Here is an 18,548-nt window from a genome sequence, read left to right as displayed (position 1 = left end):
GAGTCGAGAAAGCATCCACCTGATGGGGAAAAATGAAGTAAAGAAAACAGAGACCGTGTCCATAGACGTGGGGCCACACAAGCCAAGGTTCGTGCTTTACAGCGGAGCCACATGCAATATCATGTGTATATCGGAATATGAGAAGATGGAAGTAAAGCCGGTACTAGTGCCATCCAGAGTTGGTCTTCACGTGGGGATCAAGAAAACCAGCGATGAACATGGAAAAGTTTACAGAGAACTTGTTGTATAAAGGCCAAACAATCAAGGAAGACATGCACGTACAAAAGGGTGGCATTCCGGCACCATGCCTACTGAGCAACGTCACAGCGCAGGTAATGGGCCTCCTCGCAATGACATGCACGAAAAGGGACAAAGGGAAACACCAGAAACACTAGAAATGAGGTCTGGGAGGCAAAGGGACAACACGGCCACCACAAACCCCCCGAAAAGGCTAAGGAAAACAAAGAAGAAGCTAAAGAGGGACTTAATGGACGTAGGCGATGAAAGCGATGGAAGCGGAAGGGACCGGGGAAAGAATGAAGTAGAGGAAGGATCCTCCTTGGTCTCCCCCTTGCTCACTAACCCTGGAGGCTCCAAAGCTTACGAACACCCATGCAGTACCAACAGCAACAAACACTGCTTTCAACCAAAAATCTATACAAAATTCGCATTCATCAAAGACCCTAGTGCAGCCCTCTATCTTAATAGTGCCAATACAATCGACCTACCATCACCACTTAACCCAACCAAAGTACATGGAATAACCTCAGAAAAGCACAAGTCAGAACGAGTGGGGGTGGAGGAAAGGAACCAACCTAATCCCCAAAAGAGGGACCTCATCTCTGACCACAAGGCCCAACCTGCAATCAGCGAGGAAGCGAGCATAGGACCACCGGGGGAGCAATTAGTACTGGTTGACGGACAGAGACAAGAGGGGGACGATTCAAACACAGGAATAACAGCGAAGGGCACCGCGCAAGACCACTTAAATGAAATAACAACGGCAGACCTAAGGGCCAAAACAACCATAAACCACGTATCAAAGGCGATCATGGGGAGGTATCATACAACCTTCACAAGCCAAACAAGACAAAACGAACTATACAGTGGCAAAGAAGAGGACAGTCATGAACACCGCACACCCCAGAAGAGAACTCAAGGTCCACCAGGAACCACTGAGGGTCATGGCGAACCAGATATGGCAACTAAATGGGGGCTCCAGGACCTGCCCCCTCAGGTCGACCCGAGCAAACTTTCCCCGAATACACATCAAACAACCCAAAAGGAAACAACACCCTGCAAACATGCAAGGAAAACGACAGTGGGTAATCAAGCAACGCTTGCCTCCAGGGACACGAAAGAATCTTATGCCTGGGCGGATCCTGATGAGGCTGGGCAATCAATTAACACAACAAAACAGGAAACAAGGGAACACGGCCAGTGCTCGCCTCAAACTAACGACCAAGCACACGAGAAATGTGATAAAACTGACCCACAAAAGGACGGAGCAGATCAAAGCTCCGCCCCACCACTAACCGGTTCAAACGCTCAGAGCCAACCAGCCGCTCATGACAAACTACATGACATACTACCCAGCACCGGACTTACAATACCGAGGCTAAATGACCTTGAAACCTCGTACCTTACTCCGGAAGAGTGGGAAGAACTGGTTGCATCCTACCCAGCAGATACAGAACGAGAACTGCAAGGAGAGGGTATCCGCGATAATCCAGGAAAAGAAAGACCAAAACCCAAGGAAGACATTTGGGCGTCCCTCCTGCAGACAATGGAACTATCAGTAAATGCCATTCAATACCAATCTGACAAGATGGACCTGCAGCTCTCTGTCCTCAACTCCCTGGCAATATTTGTCTCTAATATTGATGGCAAGCTAGCCGAGCAAAATGGCATGATAAAAAGAGCACAATCTGAGACTCAATTAATAGCTTCAAACTGCTGTTGTTTCACCATAGTGGACAAACTGGTAACGCTTCCAACAGCATTGGACAACCTCCTATATGATATAAGGACGGCAGTCAAAAACAATCATCCATTCAATCACACGGAGAGAAGGCAAGAAACCACGCCATCCGTGCAAGAAGAAATACAGACTATAAAGCAGGAGAACTCAAAGACACCCACAGACCCATTCCCGCTCAGGAAACAACCAAACAATAAGAATACACTGGCCACTAACAAACAACAATTTGAAGAAACTCAAACTCCCGCCACAGAGAGTACAGCGCTCTCCGCTAAAAAGAACCAAAAAGACGGAGCATTAACCCCTCCTCAAAAAGGAAAAGTGGGAAGAAAACAGAAAAGGAAGGGAAGAAACCAAAGGAAACTGACAGGGGTTATAGCATGGTGCAAGGACCGGAGCAGTGATCAACCAGCAGTAAACACACCACAAGCCAGTCAGACTGCGAAGGGCGACATATCAGCGTGCGAGCACACCACCACGGAAAAGAAAGGACCTGGGACAAAACTTGGAATAGACTCGGCACCGAAGATAAGTTCCATCAACAGCACCTCGACCGAAAGCAAGAAAAATACCTCGAGCCCGCCACAAGCAGCCAAGAAGATTGGCAAAGACAAGACCGAAAAGAGGCACAACTCACAAACAGCCACAGACTCACCTGACAGAGAAAATCAAGAAAGAACCGAACAGAGCACTCAAAACCACACCAAAAATCCCACGAAGAAAAGGGAGGAAAAACAGCCTCAAGCAACTCCCGAGCAGACTGCTATAATGAGGGAAAATACACCCAAACAAGAATTGCAGGAAACCAACAAATCGAACGACCAACGCAATGTAGCAGGACCCAAGGAACCTTCCAACCAAAGAGAAACCCTAACCAACACCACTGAAAATACTCAGCTGCATGATAGAGGACAAGACGGCATTACCACACTAATATTCCACCCTGAGTACCAATCAAGAGGCCCAATGGACATCCTTAATAGGGGAAATATATTACGGCTGCTGAAAACCATAGACAGCCTCAAGACTATATCATCAGCTGACTTGGAATCAGTAGAATTTATGGAAATCTTGAGGCAACCCGGAACAGAATCAACAAAAACAGTATGGGTCACAGGAGAACTCCCCAAGAGAATATTAAAAGAAAAAGAAAAGTTTGACTCCTGGGGAATTAAATTAGAACTTTCTTCTCAAACAAGATATCCAGACCCCTTATTATACGACAGTCAACAAAAGAAAACAAAAGAGCTATCTATCAAAAAAACTGTTCTAAGAGGAGCACGAAGCAAAACACCAGAGAACCTAGCGTACTTAGACCAGTCTGATACCAGAATACTGGCCAACGACAGCCAGCCCTTATCTAACTGGAGCTGGCTCTCAAGGACCATAAACGCAAAAGAGTCAAATCAATGACAAAACAATACAAAATTAACGAATTCCACCAGTACACTTAGCTTATGCTCATGGAACATCAACGGCCTAAGCGACAAGCTCTCAGACTCGGACTTAAAATCCTACTTGACAAAATTTACTATTATCTCTCTGCAAGAAACTTGGTCCGAGTCTCCACCAGCGCTATCAGGATACAATCTGATCTTTCAACCACCTACTCAGAGCTCAGTGTTCGGCCACAAGAAAGGTGGCCTCGCCATATACAGCGCGCTTTCAGTGATAACGAAGGCCGCCCCACTAGACTACAACATAGCCGCTCCAAATGCACTGCAAGCGATACGACTGTCACTCCGCGGGCAAGACACAAACGAGGACATCATCTTAGTAAACCTCTACTTGCACCCCAGGGAGAAAAAGAAGGGAGCACAACAACTGAAGGAAGAACTCGTAAAACTATTGAAAACCGAGAACACAAATAGCCTAATTATCACAGGGGACTTCAATCTAAATATGCTTAGCACCTTGGATCCTGAAACCAAAGACGACGAGGACCCGTTCGCCTGGGAGTACAACCACCAAGACTGCACCTCGGGAGGCAGAACCACAAAAACATCAAGGAGCCTGCTGGCCAAACTAGAAGAGCTGGGCCTTAGGGCACTCAATGGCAGATTTTCAGGCGATCGACCGCAGTCTGCAACATTCCACAGTACACTGGCAAGCTCTACAATTGACTTTACCTTCCTTTCTCGCAGCCTGTACTACAGGGTAAGAGATTTCCACATCAGCCCAATGGATTACAGTGACCACCTGCCCCAGGAAACAACGATAATCACACCGACAATACCAAACCCGCCAGGCGCCAACAACTTGGGTACGGACTTTACAACAAACGAAAAACGGGTAAAATGTAAAGTTACCGACCCACAAAACCTTTTAGAGCAAGCGAAGCACGCTCTCCACGAAGCGCAGTTCGAATCATCAAACCTGATAATACGCTGGGAGGTATTCACAAAAAAAATGAAAGACATCGCTGAAAGAAAAGTGCACACAAAGCGAGCAGGCAAGACCAGCGATGCGATACACAAGAACCACTATAACTTCCGAAATGATATCAATCTAAAAAGACTGAAGACACAAATTAATCACACTCTGCGAAGAACAAAAACAGATCCCTCCGCCTACCAGGATTTAAGACAGTTAAAAGGTGACCGAAGGAAATTAATATGGCAACTAAAAAAGGACGCAGATGAGACATTCTGGGGAAAACTCCTATACGACGCCAAGACAAACAACAGCGCACAGTTCTGGCAAAAGATTAACGGCCTGATCAACCAGCAAAGCCAGGCGATGGAATCCCATGTGACGGAAGATGCCTGGACAACCCATATTAGCACACACTTCTGCGACACCAACGAAACACGGAAAGAAACTGGCAAAACCAACATCAGGAGCAAAGAATACTTGCCTCCACTAAAAGAATCCTTGACATCCAACGAAGCACTATCAATTACGGCTCTACAAATAACTAACAGGATTTCCAAAGGGAGAACAGAGGGAGCTCCAGGCCCCAATGGAATACCCCCAATAATATTCAAGCAGGCACCAGAATACTGGGTACCTACTCTAAAACCAATGTTTGAAAAAATATGGCAGACTGCGACAATTCCACGATCATGGAGGGGAGCAATAATCTCACCAATATATAAAAAAGGCGACAGGAAAGATCCAAGAAGCTATCGGTTAATTGCCTTATTAGACAACGAAGCAAAATACTACGCTGGCCTCTTACTTCAGGAACTGACATCATGGACGGAAGAAACCTCAGCAATTCCATTCAATCAAACAGGCTTCAGAAAAAACATGGGGACGACCACAAACATCCTTGCCTTGTCACTCCTGATCGACTCAGCTCTAGAAGGAAAACAACCCTTGTACCTGTGTTTTATTGACTACAGCTCTGCCTTCGACCGCGTAAACAGAAACCTGCTGTGGCAAAAACTGGAGAGAATGAGAATTCCAGCAACACTACTGAACCAACTAATCCTCCTGCACAGCGACACTTGGGTCCAGGTTAAACTAGGTACCGGCGACTTTTTAACTAAGAAAATTCCAACTAACACAGGAGTAAAGCAAGGATGTGTGCTAGCGCCAACTTTATTTAATCTCTTTATGGCCGACCTATCTACCACACTAAACGAAAACAACTCTCATGCGCCTAAACTGGGGGGTACTCAATTGTCTAACTTATTTTATGCTGATGACCTGGTGCTAATTAGCCGGACCCCGATCGGCCTACAGCGGCTTCTCGACATCACCGCACAACACTCCAAAACAAATAAACTCAGTATTAATTATTGTAAAACAAAAGTAATGCACCTCAACTATAGCAAGAAGAATCTAACTTTCAGTTGGAACCTGAATAAAAATAAACTGGAAGTCACAAATAAATATCGTTACTTGGGAGTGACTATTGATCATAGGGGGAGCTTCAAACCGCAATGCGAGGAGATAAAAAAGAGAGGCTTAATGATAGCTGTATCTCTAAGGAACTTGAAAAATAAGATCATCGGCCCAAGCTTCACCCCACTCCTAAAACTGATACAAGCCAAACTGATACCATCCATTACATACGGTAGCGAAGCATTGAGAGGCAGAGATACCGGAACCTTAGAAGGAGTAATTACGAGAGCAATGCGGATGATGTTTGGCCTCCCAAGATACACTTCTCCGGCGCAGATCCGACTCGAATTTGGGCAAGTTAAGGAAGAGCTTGCTCGCAAGGGAGCATACCTTAAGACCTGGCACAAAATTAGCAGAGGGGAAGCAAACACCCTCAACGCACTCCTCTGGAAGGATCTACAAAGCAAAGACAACTGCCCAGCAAGACTCTTTCTAGAGGATGCAATTAAACAGCTGGGGGCAAGCCAACTATGGGATCTGCAAGGGAGCCTGGCAGGTTTTAAAAAAGCCGTAAACAATACAGTTAGGAAAGAATCCCTCCTACAAGACAAAGCATCACTAACGGAGAGAGCACATGGCTGGCTGACAGTACAAACCTACAATAAACTCACACCACAGGCATACCTTCTGACTAGCTTCACTAAAAAAACAAAAGAAACATTCCTAAAATTACGATTAGGAGTATTACCCTCAGCTGACCACATGGCCCCTTGGCTGCGGCCCCCAAAACCGTCAAACTGTCGCCTGTGTGGAACTCATGAGGAAAATATAGTACATCTCATTACCATCTGCAAAGAGCTGCATCAAGATCGCAGGAACCTACTGAGACCCCTATTCATAAAAAAAGGAATCAGGACGTGCAGACAAGCAACTCTGGCTTGCTTCAGAGGCGATGAAGTGCAAATGGCTTGCCGACTGGTAAAATACCTCGGAGCTGTAGAAAGCAGAATCAACACAAAGAAAGAACAAACGGACAAGGACAGCACACCCCCAATATTGTGAGTGCCAAAACATCAAGACAGCTCAGAGACTTAAACTGAATTAAAACACTGGCATACTATAACAAAAAGTTACGAACATTTAGGGCAAATGCCAGCCAGTCTTCTTCCAAAAAGGAATAGGCACTGCAATACTTAACTATGTACAGAAATGAGGGTCAGGACTGACAAAAGAAACCCTCTCTGTAGAAGGACACAAGCATCTAATGGCAGACGGACACTCCGTTCTTTTTAAAAAAAATGTAAACTGCACTTTGTAACATAGCTCAAATTGAACAACTCCATCATCTATGCTGCTACAAATATTTTTAATACTTTCCTTTTTTACTGCTGATTGTTTTTGTAATGGTTTTTATTAACTGTACAATAAAGTATTACTTACTCCTCGCAATGACATACCACATGTCAGAGAAGAAAAGCATCCTGCGAAAGTATCCCGGACTCCTACAGGGACTAGGGAAGCTAAAAGGACGACAAATAACACTGCACATCAATGAAGCAGTAAAACCAGTGGCTCAATACCATAGGCGAGTACCGATACATCTACAACCACAAGTAGACGAAGAAATTGAAGCGTTGCTAAGTCAGGACATCATAGTCAGCAGAGGGACCAACGCCATGGGTGTCGCCAATAGTGGCAGTGCCCAAGAAAAACACATCCAAAATTCGCATCTGTGTTGACATGAGAATACCGAACACAGCAATTGAACGCAAAAGACACCCTGTTATACACCTCGACGACATGATCAGCTGCCTGAGAGGTACACAACGATTCTCAAAGCTGGACCTGTGCAAAGGATATCATCAGCTAGAACTTGACCCTCAGTCCAGATACATCACAACATTTTCCACACATGGGTCTCTTCCGATATAAGCGTTTGAGTTTTGGAATCTCATCGGCGGCTGAAATATTGCAAGAGACAATACGGCAGGTAATAAGGCCGGTAAAAAACAGTCTGAACTACAGTGACGACCTTCTGGTGTTCGGCAAATCAGATGATGAACATGACAAAGCACTGCGTGATGTATGCTCACAGCTAGAACAACCAGGGCTGACGCTAAACGAGGACAAGTGCGAAATTGGCCAATACAAATTGGTGTTCTTTGGACACATTTTCTCCAAAAAAGGGATGCGACCAGATCGCAGCAGAGTGGACACGCTAGAAAAAGCAAAACATCCAAGTGACGTTGCAGAAGTGAGGTCATTCCTCGGGCTTGCCAGCTACGGCGCAAGATATATAAAAGACTTTGCCACGGTGAGCACGCCACTGAGAGAACTGACCAAACAAGGCCAGACTTTCACGTGGACAGAAGACTGCAACAAAGCATTTGAAGCTATTAGAAAAGCAGTGATAGCAATAGACCCCCTTGCATACTTTGATCCACTGCTATGCACAGAATTGATGGTGGACGCCAGCCCAGTGGGGTTGGGAGCAATACTGGCCCAACACAGGCCAGGCAAAGACTCACCAAGGTGCATAGTAGCCTACGGAAGCAAGAGCCTGTCTGACATCGAGAGGGCATAGTCTCAGCCGGAAAAAGAGAGTCTGGCATTAGTATGGGCATGTGAGCACTATCACATGTTCCTATATGGGAAACCATTCACCATCATAACGGATCACCAGGCACTGGTAACGATCTATGGAAACCCTATTGCGAAAATACCGCCCCGAATAGAGAGGTGGGGAATAAGACTCATGGACTACAACTTCAAGATCATACATAAGCCAGGAAAAGAGCACAACCCGAGAGACTACATGTCAAGGCACCCTCTACCGCACGCACCAGAGGCAACATCAATTGTCGGAGAAGTACCTGAACTTTGTACTAAAACATAATACTCCGGCATCGATAAAGATGGAAGAACTGGAACAAGAAACTGTGAAGGATCCAACAATGCAAGAGATCAAAACAGTGACAAGACAACAGTGGTGGAGGCATGTCAACAACAACAGCATCATGGAAAAGGGGTGATCAAAGAAGAAATGTTGGCATTCAAAAAGATCCATGAAGAACTCTCAGAGACCAAGAATGGAATAATGATGAGAGGAACGAGAATAGTAATGCCAGGAGCGCTGAGGAGACGGACGGTGGACTTAGCGCACGAATCACATAGAGGTATAGTAGTAACAAAGAAGATGCTAAGGGAAAAGGTGTGGTTCCCAGGACTAGACAACATGGTTGAAGCCGCAGTCGCACACTGCCACATCTGTCAAGTGACAGGACAGCCGACAAAACCGGTACCACTACAGATGTCAGAGCTCCCAAAGGCAGTGTGGACCGAGTTAGCAGCCAATTTCTATGGGCCCCTGGAGACAGGAAACTACTTGCTTGTGATAATTGATGAATTCTCCAGGTTTCCCATTGTGCGGCAAGTGGCGTCAACATCAGCAAGCGCGACGTTGCCGGCTATGGACGACGTCTTCGCGGCATGGGGCTCCCCACAAACTCAAAAGACTGACAATGGTCCGCCTTTCTCAGGGGAGGAGTTCAGAAAATGCATGGACTACCTAGGGATCCGCCACCGGAAAATAACGCGGTTGAGGCCACAGGCAAATGGCATGGCAGAAAGGTTCATGGGAACGATAAAGAAGGCTGTACAATGAACTAAGCTGACACAGATATCGATAGGGCAGGCTTTGTGCCAAATACTAAGGGTCTATAGAAACACCCCCACAGCTCCACAGGACGGTGCCCCACTGAGCTAGTGCTGGGCCGTTTGAGCAGGACGAGAATACCGCAGCTAGAGGCGGTAGCAAAGCAAGAGCGAGGCAGCATTGCCACCAAAGATCAAGAGGCAAAAGCAACAAGCATTTGCAATGCAATAGGTCTCGCATTAGGAAAGTTTGAGCTATTGGTCTTGTAAATGACAATTTTTTTATTCATGTGTTGGTTTTGAAAATAGCTAAATTAATAGCTTTGTCATTTACAATGGCAATAGTTATAACTGTCGCATATGTGACATCTATAACGTGGGGTTGCGCTGAGTGATGCTGTGGTGGTGCAGAGTGGTGCTGTGGTGGTGCTGAGTGGTGCTGTGGTGGTGCTGTGGTGGTGTTGAGTGGTGCTGTGGTGGTGCTGTGGTGGTGCTGTGGTGGTGCTGAGGTGCTGCTGAGTGATAATGTGGTGGTGCTGAGTGATAATGTGGTGGTGCTGAGTGATAATGTGGTGGTGCTGAGTGGTGCTGTGTTGGTGCTGAGTTGTGTTGTGGCGGTGCAGAGTGGTGCTGTGTGGTGGTGCTGAGTGGTGCTGGGTGGTGCTGAGTGATAATGTGGTGGTGCCGAGTGATGCTGGGGTAGCGCTGAGTGATGATGTGGTGGTGCTGTGGTGATGCCGAGTGATGCTGGGGTGGCGCTGAGTGATGCTGGGGTGGCGCTGAGTGATGCTGGGGTGGCGCTGAGTGATGCTGGGGTGGCGCTGAGTGATGCTGGGGTGGCGCTGAGTGATGCTGGGGTGGTGCTGTGGTGCTGTGTTGGTGCTGAGTGGTGCTGTGGTACCACTGAGTGATGCTGTGGTTGTGCTGAGTGATGCTGTGGTTGTGCTGAGTGATGCTGTGGTTGTGCTGAGTGATGCTGTGGTGGTGCTGAGTGATGCTGTGGTGGTGCTGAGTGGTGCTGTGGTGGTGCTGAGTGATATTGTGGTGGTGCTGAGTGGTGCTGTGGTGGTGCCGAGTGATGCTGTGGTGGTACTGAGTGGTGCTGTTCTGGTGCTGAGTGATAATGTGGTGGTGCTGAGTGATAATGTGGTGGTGCTGTGGTGGTGCTGAGTGATGCTGTGATCCCTCAAACTACTTTATTCGCTCACCGTGAGATGCACTAAAAAGTTTAATGGCACAACCCATATGGAATTCCTATGGTTTCACAGCGCCCTCTAAATTGAGGAAAAAAAACACACAAAAACGTCAATCTAAACAATTACAGTCTGATCTTGCCACAGCAACAACCTCCACGTGTCAGCCGAATTATTAAAATAGCCAAGTAAAAGAAAAGAAGAGCTTTAAACTTTATATGCATATTGCCTGCTAGTTCTGCACTACAAAGGATCTTCAATAAAGACAGTGCAGCAGCAAAATCAAGTTTGCACTCGGAGCAGTAGAATCCAATCAAATCCTTCCCCTAGAGGAGTGCGCCGGAAATGTTGATCAATAAAAACGTGCTGGACTTCAGCTGTCAAAAACGTCACTTTCTATGTAATAGTGAAGTCGGAGTACCAACAAAGAGCTTATGGGTCCATCTCCATAGAGGGTATAGACCACATGCAGCGAGTACTCGGGTCTCAGTGCAGCGGTTTGGTGAGTTCAGGCTTGAGTGATGTTTGAAGTATGGTGCAGATCCACGGGCATGCAAGCACAGCACAGCAGAGCCCGCCGACATCCCAGGCCGGTAGATGGTCACATGTTCGTTTGCAGGCTTCATTGTGCAGCAGGCGAGCTGGGCTCGGCCTGCACAGACCCTGTAGGAAACGGTGTGTGCTTCGCAGCAGCCAGGCCTAGAGCGTGCCCCCTACAGGTCCATGCATGGAGCTGCACCGCGTTTGCAGGCATGGGGTAACAGGCGGGGGCGAGGGAGGGGAGACGAGGGTGCTCTGCAGGGGTGATGGGACCTGGTGTAGAGAAGGCGAGCAGGCAACCGTGGGGGCGGAGGGAAGAGGGGGCAGTGGAGACTGGGGTGGCGACAGGGAGATGCATGGGCACGTGGGGAACATAGCTTCCATGTCACGCGCGACCCTTTGAGCCACTGCTGGTTTCTTAGAAAATGCCACTTTGCATAAACACTATTAATGCTTACAGTGACACTACAAGTCCCAGAATGCAACACTGTGAGGTTTGTGAGAAGAGAGACCATCGAGGGAGGCATGAGGATGGCAGAGTTAGGACCTGTGACTGGAGATTAGCAGTGAGTAGGACACATGGGAGATTTAAGACTTCGGTGCGGAGGAGGGGGGGTGAGGAAGAAAGGGGATCGGCATGAGGTTAGGGAGGGAGACATGCATGGAGGGAAGGTGGCGTGCTGGTGACATCCCCGGACGCGGGATCGGCTTCGGTTTGCATTTAGTTTTTCTGGTGGGGTAACAGAAGTAAAACAAGCAACAGGATGGGATGTGGTAAGCAGCAATGTAGAGCGGGATGGGGGCGATGGCCAGCAAACACATGCAATCTTATGTTGTGCTGCAACTAAGTGAACAAGGGAAACTAGTTGTATTACAAAGGGTTGCATTATTATATAGGACCGGTCTTAGTTTTGGCCTTTCAGCCCATAACAAGTGTTAGCACTCCGCCTGGTGGTACTGGTTTAGTGTACCTCATGAGTATACGAGTCTGTGAGGTGGGCCCTGAGTTTTCTAAGTGAGCCGTCTAACTTGTTAATAAATGTATTTAGGACATTGCAAAGGTACAAGCAAGCTTCGCCATTGAACCACGTTAGTGAAACAAACGTATGATCGAGACCATTCTGCCTTCGCCAGACATGTAATGGAAAGCAATCACCCTGAAAGTGCATAGTGAGGGGGCCGAAGTGTTGGTTAGAGCTGGTGATTCCTTGCATGGCTTGTGAAGGGGCGTGTGCATTGTGTCCGGGCCTCGAGCCGAGCTGCACCTTTTAATATGCAAATGTACGCAACTGTCAGAAGCATCGGGATTCCTCTCATAACAAGTGTTAGCACTCCGCCTGGTGGTACTGGTTTAGTGTACCTCATGAGTATACGAGTCTGTGAGGTGGGCCCGAGTTTTCTAAGTGAGCTGTCTAACTTGTTAATAAATGTATTTAGGACATTGCAAAGGTACAAGCAAGCTTCGCCATTGAACCAAGTTAGGGAAACAAACGTATGATCGAGACCATTCTGCCTTCGCCAGACATGTAATAGAAAGCAATCACCCTGAAAGTGTGTAGTGAGGGGGCTGAAGTGTTGGTTAGAGCTGGTGATTCCTTGCATGGCTTGTGAAGGGGCGTGTGCATTGTGTCCGGGGCTCGAGCCGAGCTGCACCTTTTAATATGCAAATGTACGCAGCTGTCAGAAGCAGCAGGATTCCTCTCACACTCTCCTGTGACTTCCCCCTCGGCGGCGAATGCCCCATGATAAACATTAACTGGGTTTGAATTTTATAAATAGCTCTTAACCACAACTGAGTAAAGCGTTTAAAAAACACAAGAAGCACGGGAGAAGAAAATAAAAAAGATGCGCAGAGAGAGGCAAAGCAGTTCTACATTACTGACTTTCAAGGTTGTATTTCATCGCGTTTAAAACAAGCATATGGTGATGGGGTGTGAGGCCAGCCGAGCGCACGCTGGGGGAGCCTTTGAAGTCTGCTGGCAGGGGGAGGAAGGGTGACGAGACGCAGGCCCTGCAGTGAATGAATAATTATGGGAGGAGAGATGCTGGCCTGAGGCAGAGCGCACCATATGGAGAGGGAGGGGTGGTGGGCCGAGTGCAGGAGAAATGCTGCTGGCAGGGTGAAGGCTCCGGCAAGCTCGTGCATGAGGAGCTTGTCACGTGATTGTCACGTGATTGTCACGTGATTCTTTTCTCATGAACTCTTTGAAATCCGCCTGTTAGGAATTTTTTGGATTGACAGCAATAGTTTTGAGTAAACTCGACCTAAAAACATCAGGACTTTGAGTAATGTAGATTACTTGTAAGTAATTCGGAAAGTAGCTTACTTTTTTCCTACTTGAACTGTGGAGTAGCAGTAAATTCTACACTGCATTTCTCTTGCAATAGGCATGACATTGGGCTTGCTACACATACTGCTTGTAACATTAAAATCGAACTTTAAATAAATTATGAAAAAATTTGGTCTGCAGGGAAACTTAAAGAATTTGGCCAACGGCCCCGAAAGGGCTAGGATGCCTGGCCTCACCTTGGAGGTGCCCAGTAAGGGGCATGTCCCAGGGAAAGCCAGGAAGGGTTCCACAGCGGTATACAGCGCCAAGATACCTTCTAGTGATAGTGCGCTTTACAAGTATACACACATTTACATTTACATCTCTTTTGGAGTAACTACAATCTATTTCGACTACCACTCAAGAGCAAGTCAGGACTATCATGCTTAATGTCTTTGGTGTGTGGGCGGTACATTAGTCTGCACAATACTCTTGTATATTATTGGCATCTTACATCAGCCAGGAGCACGTCCAATAAGTCTTAGTAAAGAAAGCCATCCGGTCTGGGCCATTTTAGTGGAGTGTGCTGTATAGAAAACCCTAGAAAACCCTCCCCTGCGAAGCAATTCCCTCCAAGAGGCCTATGAAAACTATGAAAACTGGCTGTCCAATGCCTTAGATAAGATAGCCCCCTGGACATCTAAGCCTCCTGTCAGGCAGTCAAAAACTGCGCCATGGTTCTCTGAAAAATTAAAACTAGCCAAAGCCAGATGTAAAACGCTAGAGCGCAATTGGAGAAAGCACTATAATCCTGCAGACAAAACACTTTATAAGACTGAACTTCACAAATACCATAAATTAGTGAGATTGGAAAAAAGCTGCCACCTCAAAAATAGAATTGCCTCAGCGGATAATCCTACTAAAGAATTATTTTCAATCTATAGAGAACTTACTATTCCTACTAGACTGGAAGCTCAGGATACATATTCGAAGGAGATTTGTGACTCCATTGCTGATTTTTTTGTCAACAAGATTGACAAAATCCATGCCACCTTTACAAAAGAGGAGTCCAGATCTAGCGAATCGACAGAAGTTAACAATTGCAACACGGGGACCTGTGATCTTACGTGTTTTATCACCCCGGAGAAACAAGAACTACTCAGCATTGTTAACAGCATACAATCTGGTTCCCCGAGTGACGTATGCCCACCGACTCGCTGCAGAGGAGTCATGGAGTCTACGGTCATCAACTACATCCACCAAATTGTATCCCTGTCCTTCGAGGAATGTAAGGTATTGGATACCTGGAAAATCGCCCAAGTTATCCCCTTAAAAAAAAAGCTAACATCCACATCTCCCAACTCCAGAATCTTCGCCCCATATCCCTCCTCCCTTTCTGTGCCAAGATTGTGGAGAAAGTAGTGAACATACAGCTCATGAGCTATCTTAAAGATCACTCGCTCTTACACCCTACTCAATCTGGGTTTAGAGCCGGATACTCTACTGAGTCAGCCCTACTTTTCTCCACAGAGAGTCTTAGGCGCATAGCGGATGAAGGAGAGACAGCAGCGTTGATATTATTAGATCTAAGTGCAGCCTTTGATACCGTGCTGCACTCAACGCTGCTGTCTCGGCTGTCTGGAATGGGAGTTAAGGGACCAGCACTTGCATGGTTGGAGTCTTTTCTGACCAACAGAAACTTTCAGCTACACTGCCCCCCCTTCAAGTCTTTCTCTGAGAAATGCGAGCCATGGGGTCCCTCAGGGCTCAAGTTTGAGCCCTACCTCTACATGGAACCCCTGGCTCGCATAGTAGAGACTTATGGGGTGGGCATTGTTAGCTACGCTGATGACACCCAGCGGATGTTCAAACTCACACCCGACCACAGGGAGGATGCCACCAATTTCTCCAACTGCCTCTCTTCCGTGGCAGCTTGGATGAACAATAACTGCCTCCGCCTCAATGGCGACAAAACTGAGCTGATGGTGGTGGGAAAATCCTCCTCCGCATGGTCCCACATGTGGTGGCCAACGGAACTAGGCAGTCTACCCTGCCCTGTGGCTTCGGTGCGGAACTTGGGCATAACGTTGGATTCCAACCTGTCATACAAATCTCATGTGAACAAAGTCACAGCAAGATACTTTAGCATACTGAGGGTTCTTCGGAAGGTCCTTGATCTTCTTCCCTTGGACTCAAGAAAGACAATTGTGCATGCCCTAGTCACTCCCCATCTGGACTATGGGAACGCCTTGCTATTGGGTCTGAGCAAGAAGAGCATACACCAGCTCCAATGTGCACAAAACGCCGCTGCGCGCCTTGTGCTCAAGCTACCTCGTAGAGCCTATGGGAAAATGGCCTTAACTAGACTCCATTGGCTCCCCATCAAGGAGCGAATTAAATTCAAGGCTCTGTGCTTCGCCCACCGCATCGCCCATGGAACTGGCCCAGACTATCTACACAGTCTACTTACAATACATCGCCCTACCCGGAATCTTAGATCTGCGGGTACGATGATGTTTAAAATTCCTAAAATAACCAGAGCCAAGATGGGCGGCTCCTCGTTCAGATACCTGGCTGCCAAAGGTTGGAACGAACTCCCCATCGAGATGCGGATGGAACCTTCTGAAACAAGATTCCGAGGAAAATTGAAAACTCTCCTCTTCCCCCGCATCTGATCCCCCTCTCTCCTCCCTGGCCCTGTTCTTCTTCCCCTGTATTCACTCGTCCAGGTTCCTTTGCAGTTTTCAGCGCGGGGACACTCTGTTTTGAGTAACCAGGCGCTCTACAAATGGCTTCTATTCTATACAGCAGCTGCTGCTTCAGACACTCTGCCTCTTGATAATATTACAACCCTCTCTACTTCTTTTAGGAGTAACCCAAAACCCATCTTCTTTGTGTCTTAAGCTAATTCTCTCCTTCATCCAACACACGCTGCGTCTCTGCCCAAATGTACTCCCCGCCTGCATATATTATTTCGATAAAGCCTTACACTTTCAGTGACGATGCAGTTCGCCGTTTCAGCTGTTTCTCCAGTTAGTAGTGTGAGGTATCTTTGGAATTCTGTGTAAAATATCCTATTATTTGTTGGTGCAGGAATGATTTTTAAACTCTTAAATAATTAAATACATCACATACGTATCAAGAATATGGTTACTGTAATGAACAAATAAAATCTGAATTATCTCTATGTTCCCGCATATCGTTTTTCCTTGTTTTTTACAAGCAACAAAAGTTACTTTAAGCAACACTACTTAAAAAAAAAAATTCGTATGGAAATGCAGCTTTTCATCCTAATGCTTGTACCCAGTCATAGGTGGTTGTAAATACTAGTATCCTGCCGTAGTTGTCTTCATTAGTCAAGTGATTCTGCGAACCTATGCCATTGGACTTTTTGTGACACGTACTATTAGTACACAGGCCACATTGCAAAATCAGAGACAGGCCGCAGATAGTGCGCACGTTTGTGCTACTTGGAATTGTAGCTGCCTGGTGGCTGACAGATGATACACAGAGTAAAATGTACACGGATCTTCAGATGTTGTGAACATTCCCTGTCTAACATGATGAAGATCCAGAATATACTTTTACTTTTTTCTGCAATGTCTTTGATTCTTCTTTCAGAAGACTTTAGTTTAATGAGCACAAGTGAAAACTAACATCTGAATCTTATTGTCCCATTTAGGTAAATTTCAGGTCATGATTCTCCGGACCTAATTTTCTGTAACTCCTGCTTTTCTCATTGATACGACTGCCGTGCAATAACAAGGAATCCAGAGTGCTGCAGTTGAGACCGGGCTGCCAAATGATCCTGAATTTTCAAGACGCCGAAATATTTCTACTTTCGTAATTGCTGGGATGTTTTTATTGTTTTTTTGTTTAATGCCAAGTTCTTGCAAAAAAAACTATGAATATGGAGTTAAAGTTAATTAATTAATCTATGCAAAATTCTTTAAAGTAGCAGACAACCTTTGTACAAATGGATACAAAAATAGCCCTCTTTCTGTTGGCAATGTAGGTACAAATTTAAATGTACAGATTTATCAGTACATAACTGTGTTCAAAGCCACAAAACCTCTAATTCCTAGGTGCAGAGCTTATGTGTTGTAATGTGAAATAATAATATTAAATGTGAAATTCTTTTGCAAGGCACTGAAAACATTTTTACAAGAAATATGAAGGCTTCTACAACACAGCGTAAAGCTGGTGGATGCCGGCACATAGTAACCACATTTTGAAAAAGCCTTACGTGCAATGCTTGTAGCAAAAAACTTGGAGAGCGGGGCTTTTTGTAATATTTTTCACCCTTTTTTCGTATGAATATGGTACTGTGATTGTACTGTCTTACTTTTTGTCAATTTGTATGCTTGTGCACTTTCCCTTTTCCCCCATACTCCATTTAAAGGCAAGAGTGCAATGCTGGTCGTTTACCCTGATGTTAATATATTTGAAGACATAAAATAAACTTCTCTTTTCTGTAAGGTGGTAAGTGTGTGTGATTCCATGAATGCAGGTGGCATTGTTTATTGAAAAAAACAGTTCCAGAGTTTTTTTTGCCTTTGTAATGACCTTTGTTACAGTGGGCATCGTTTTCATGAAGTGCTCTAATGCCCATGAAGCTTAACTTTGGTCAGTGTAGATACATGCTCCATTTGAAGTGTGAGGGATGCAGATTGTTCAGTTAATAATATACCAGCTTCTTAAAAAATGGTGCAATTATATGGGGAAGTCCCCTAAAAGTTGTTCACAAGCTACTAGTATTCAGATTCCCAGTAAATAATAATAAGCTCACGGACATACTGTCCAGGGCACTATGTCATTCAAAGGATCAACATGCAGGATTAGTGCTGCTTAGCAGCAAACTCTCCAAGTAGAAGCCAGAGAAAACAATGATAAAGATTCACACATGCACACAATCTATAACTGATGTAAGAATATGGGTTATTCGATGAGGGGAAATGTAAGTCACAGAGCTGACAGGCTTAACTTAAGAAAACGTTTGTATTTATCAGTACCAAATCAATAGAAAAATCAAAGCACAACACAATAAAAATCATGCTACCAATTCCTTAAAACAGAGAACAATTTAGTAAGAAAAACCACACCAAAACAACTAAAACC

At 45.9% G+C, this 18,548-nt stretch overlaps 1 protein-coding gene across 1 annotated transcript in view; it reads left to right on the top strand.

The window, feature by feature from the left end:
• LOC147692134 (trafficking protein particle complex subunit 6b-like) overlaps positions 1-17,908 on the top strand; it is a 267,176-nt gene extending 249,268 nt beyond the window's left edge. The window contains exon 7 of the mRNA XM_086938439.1: positions 17,113-17,908. Coding sequence (XP_086794565.1) covers positions 17,113-17,144 — 32 coding nt within the window. The 3' untranslated portion in view covers positions 17,145-17,908. The remainder of the gene's footprint in view (positions 1-17,112) is intronic.
• Positions 17,909-18,548: the final 640 nt, after the last annotated feature.

The sequence above is a fragment of the Lissotriton vulgaris genome, chromosome 9 (assembly GCF_964263255.1).
Source record: "Lissotriton vulgaris chromosome 9, aLisVul1.2, whole genome shotgun sequence".
NCBI classification, from domain to species: Eukaryota; Metazoa; Chordata; class Amphibia; order Caudata; family Salamandridae; genus Lissotriton; species Lissotriton vulgaris.
Note: the sequence above shows the minus strand (reverse complement) of the source record. Positions and strands in the feature narration are given on the sequence as shown.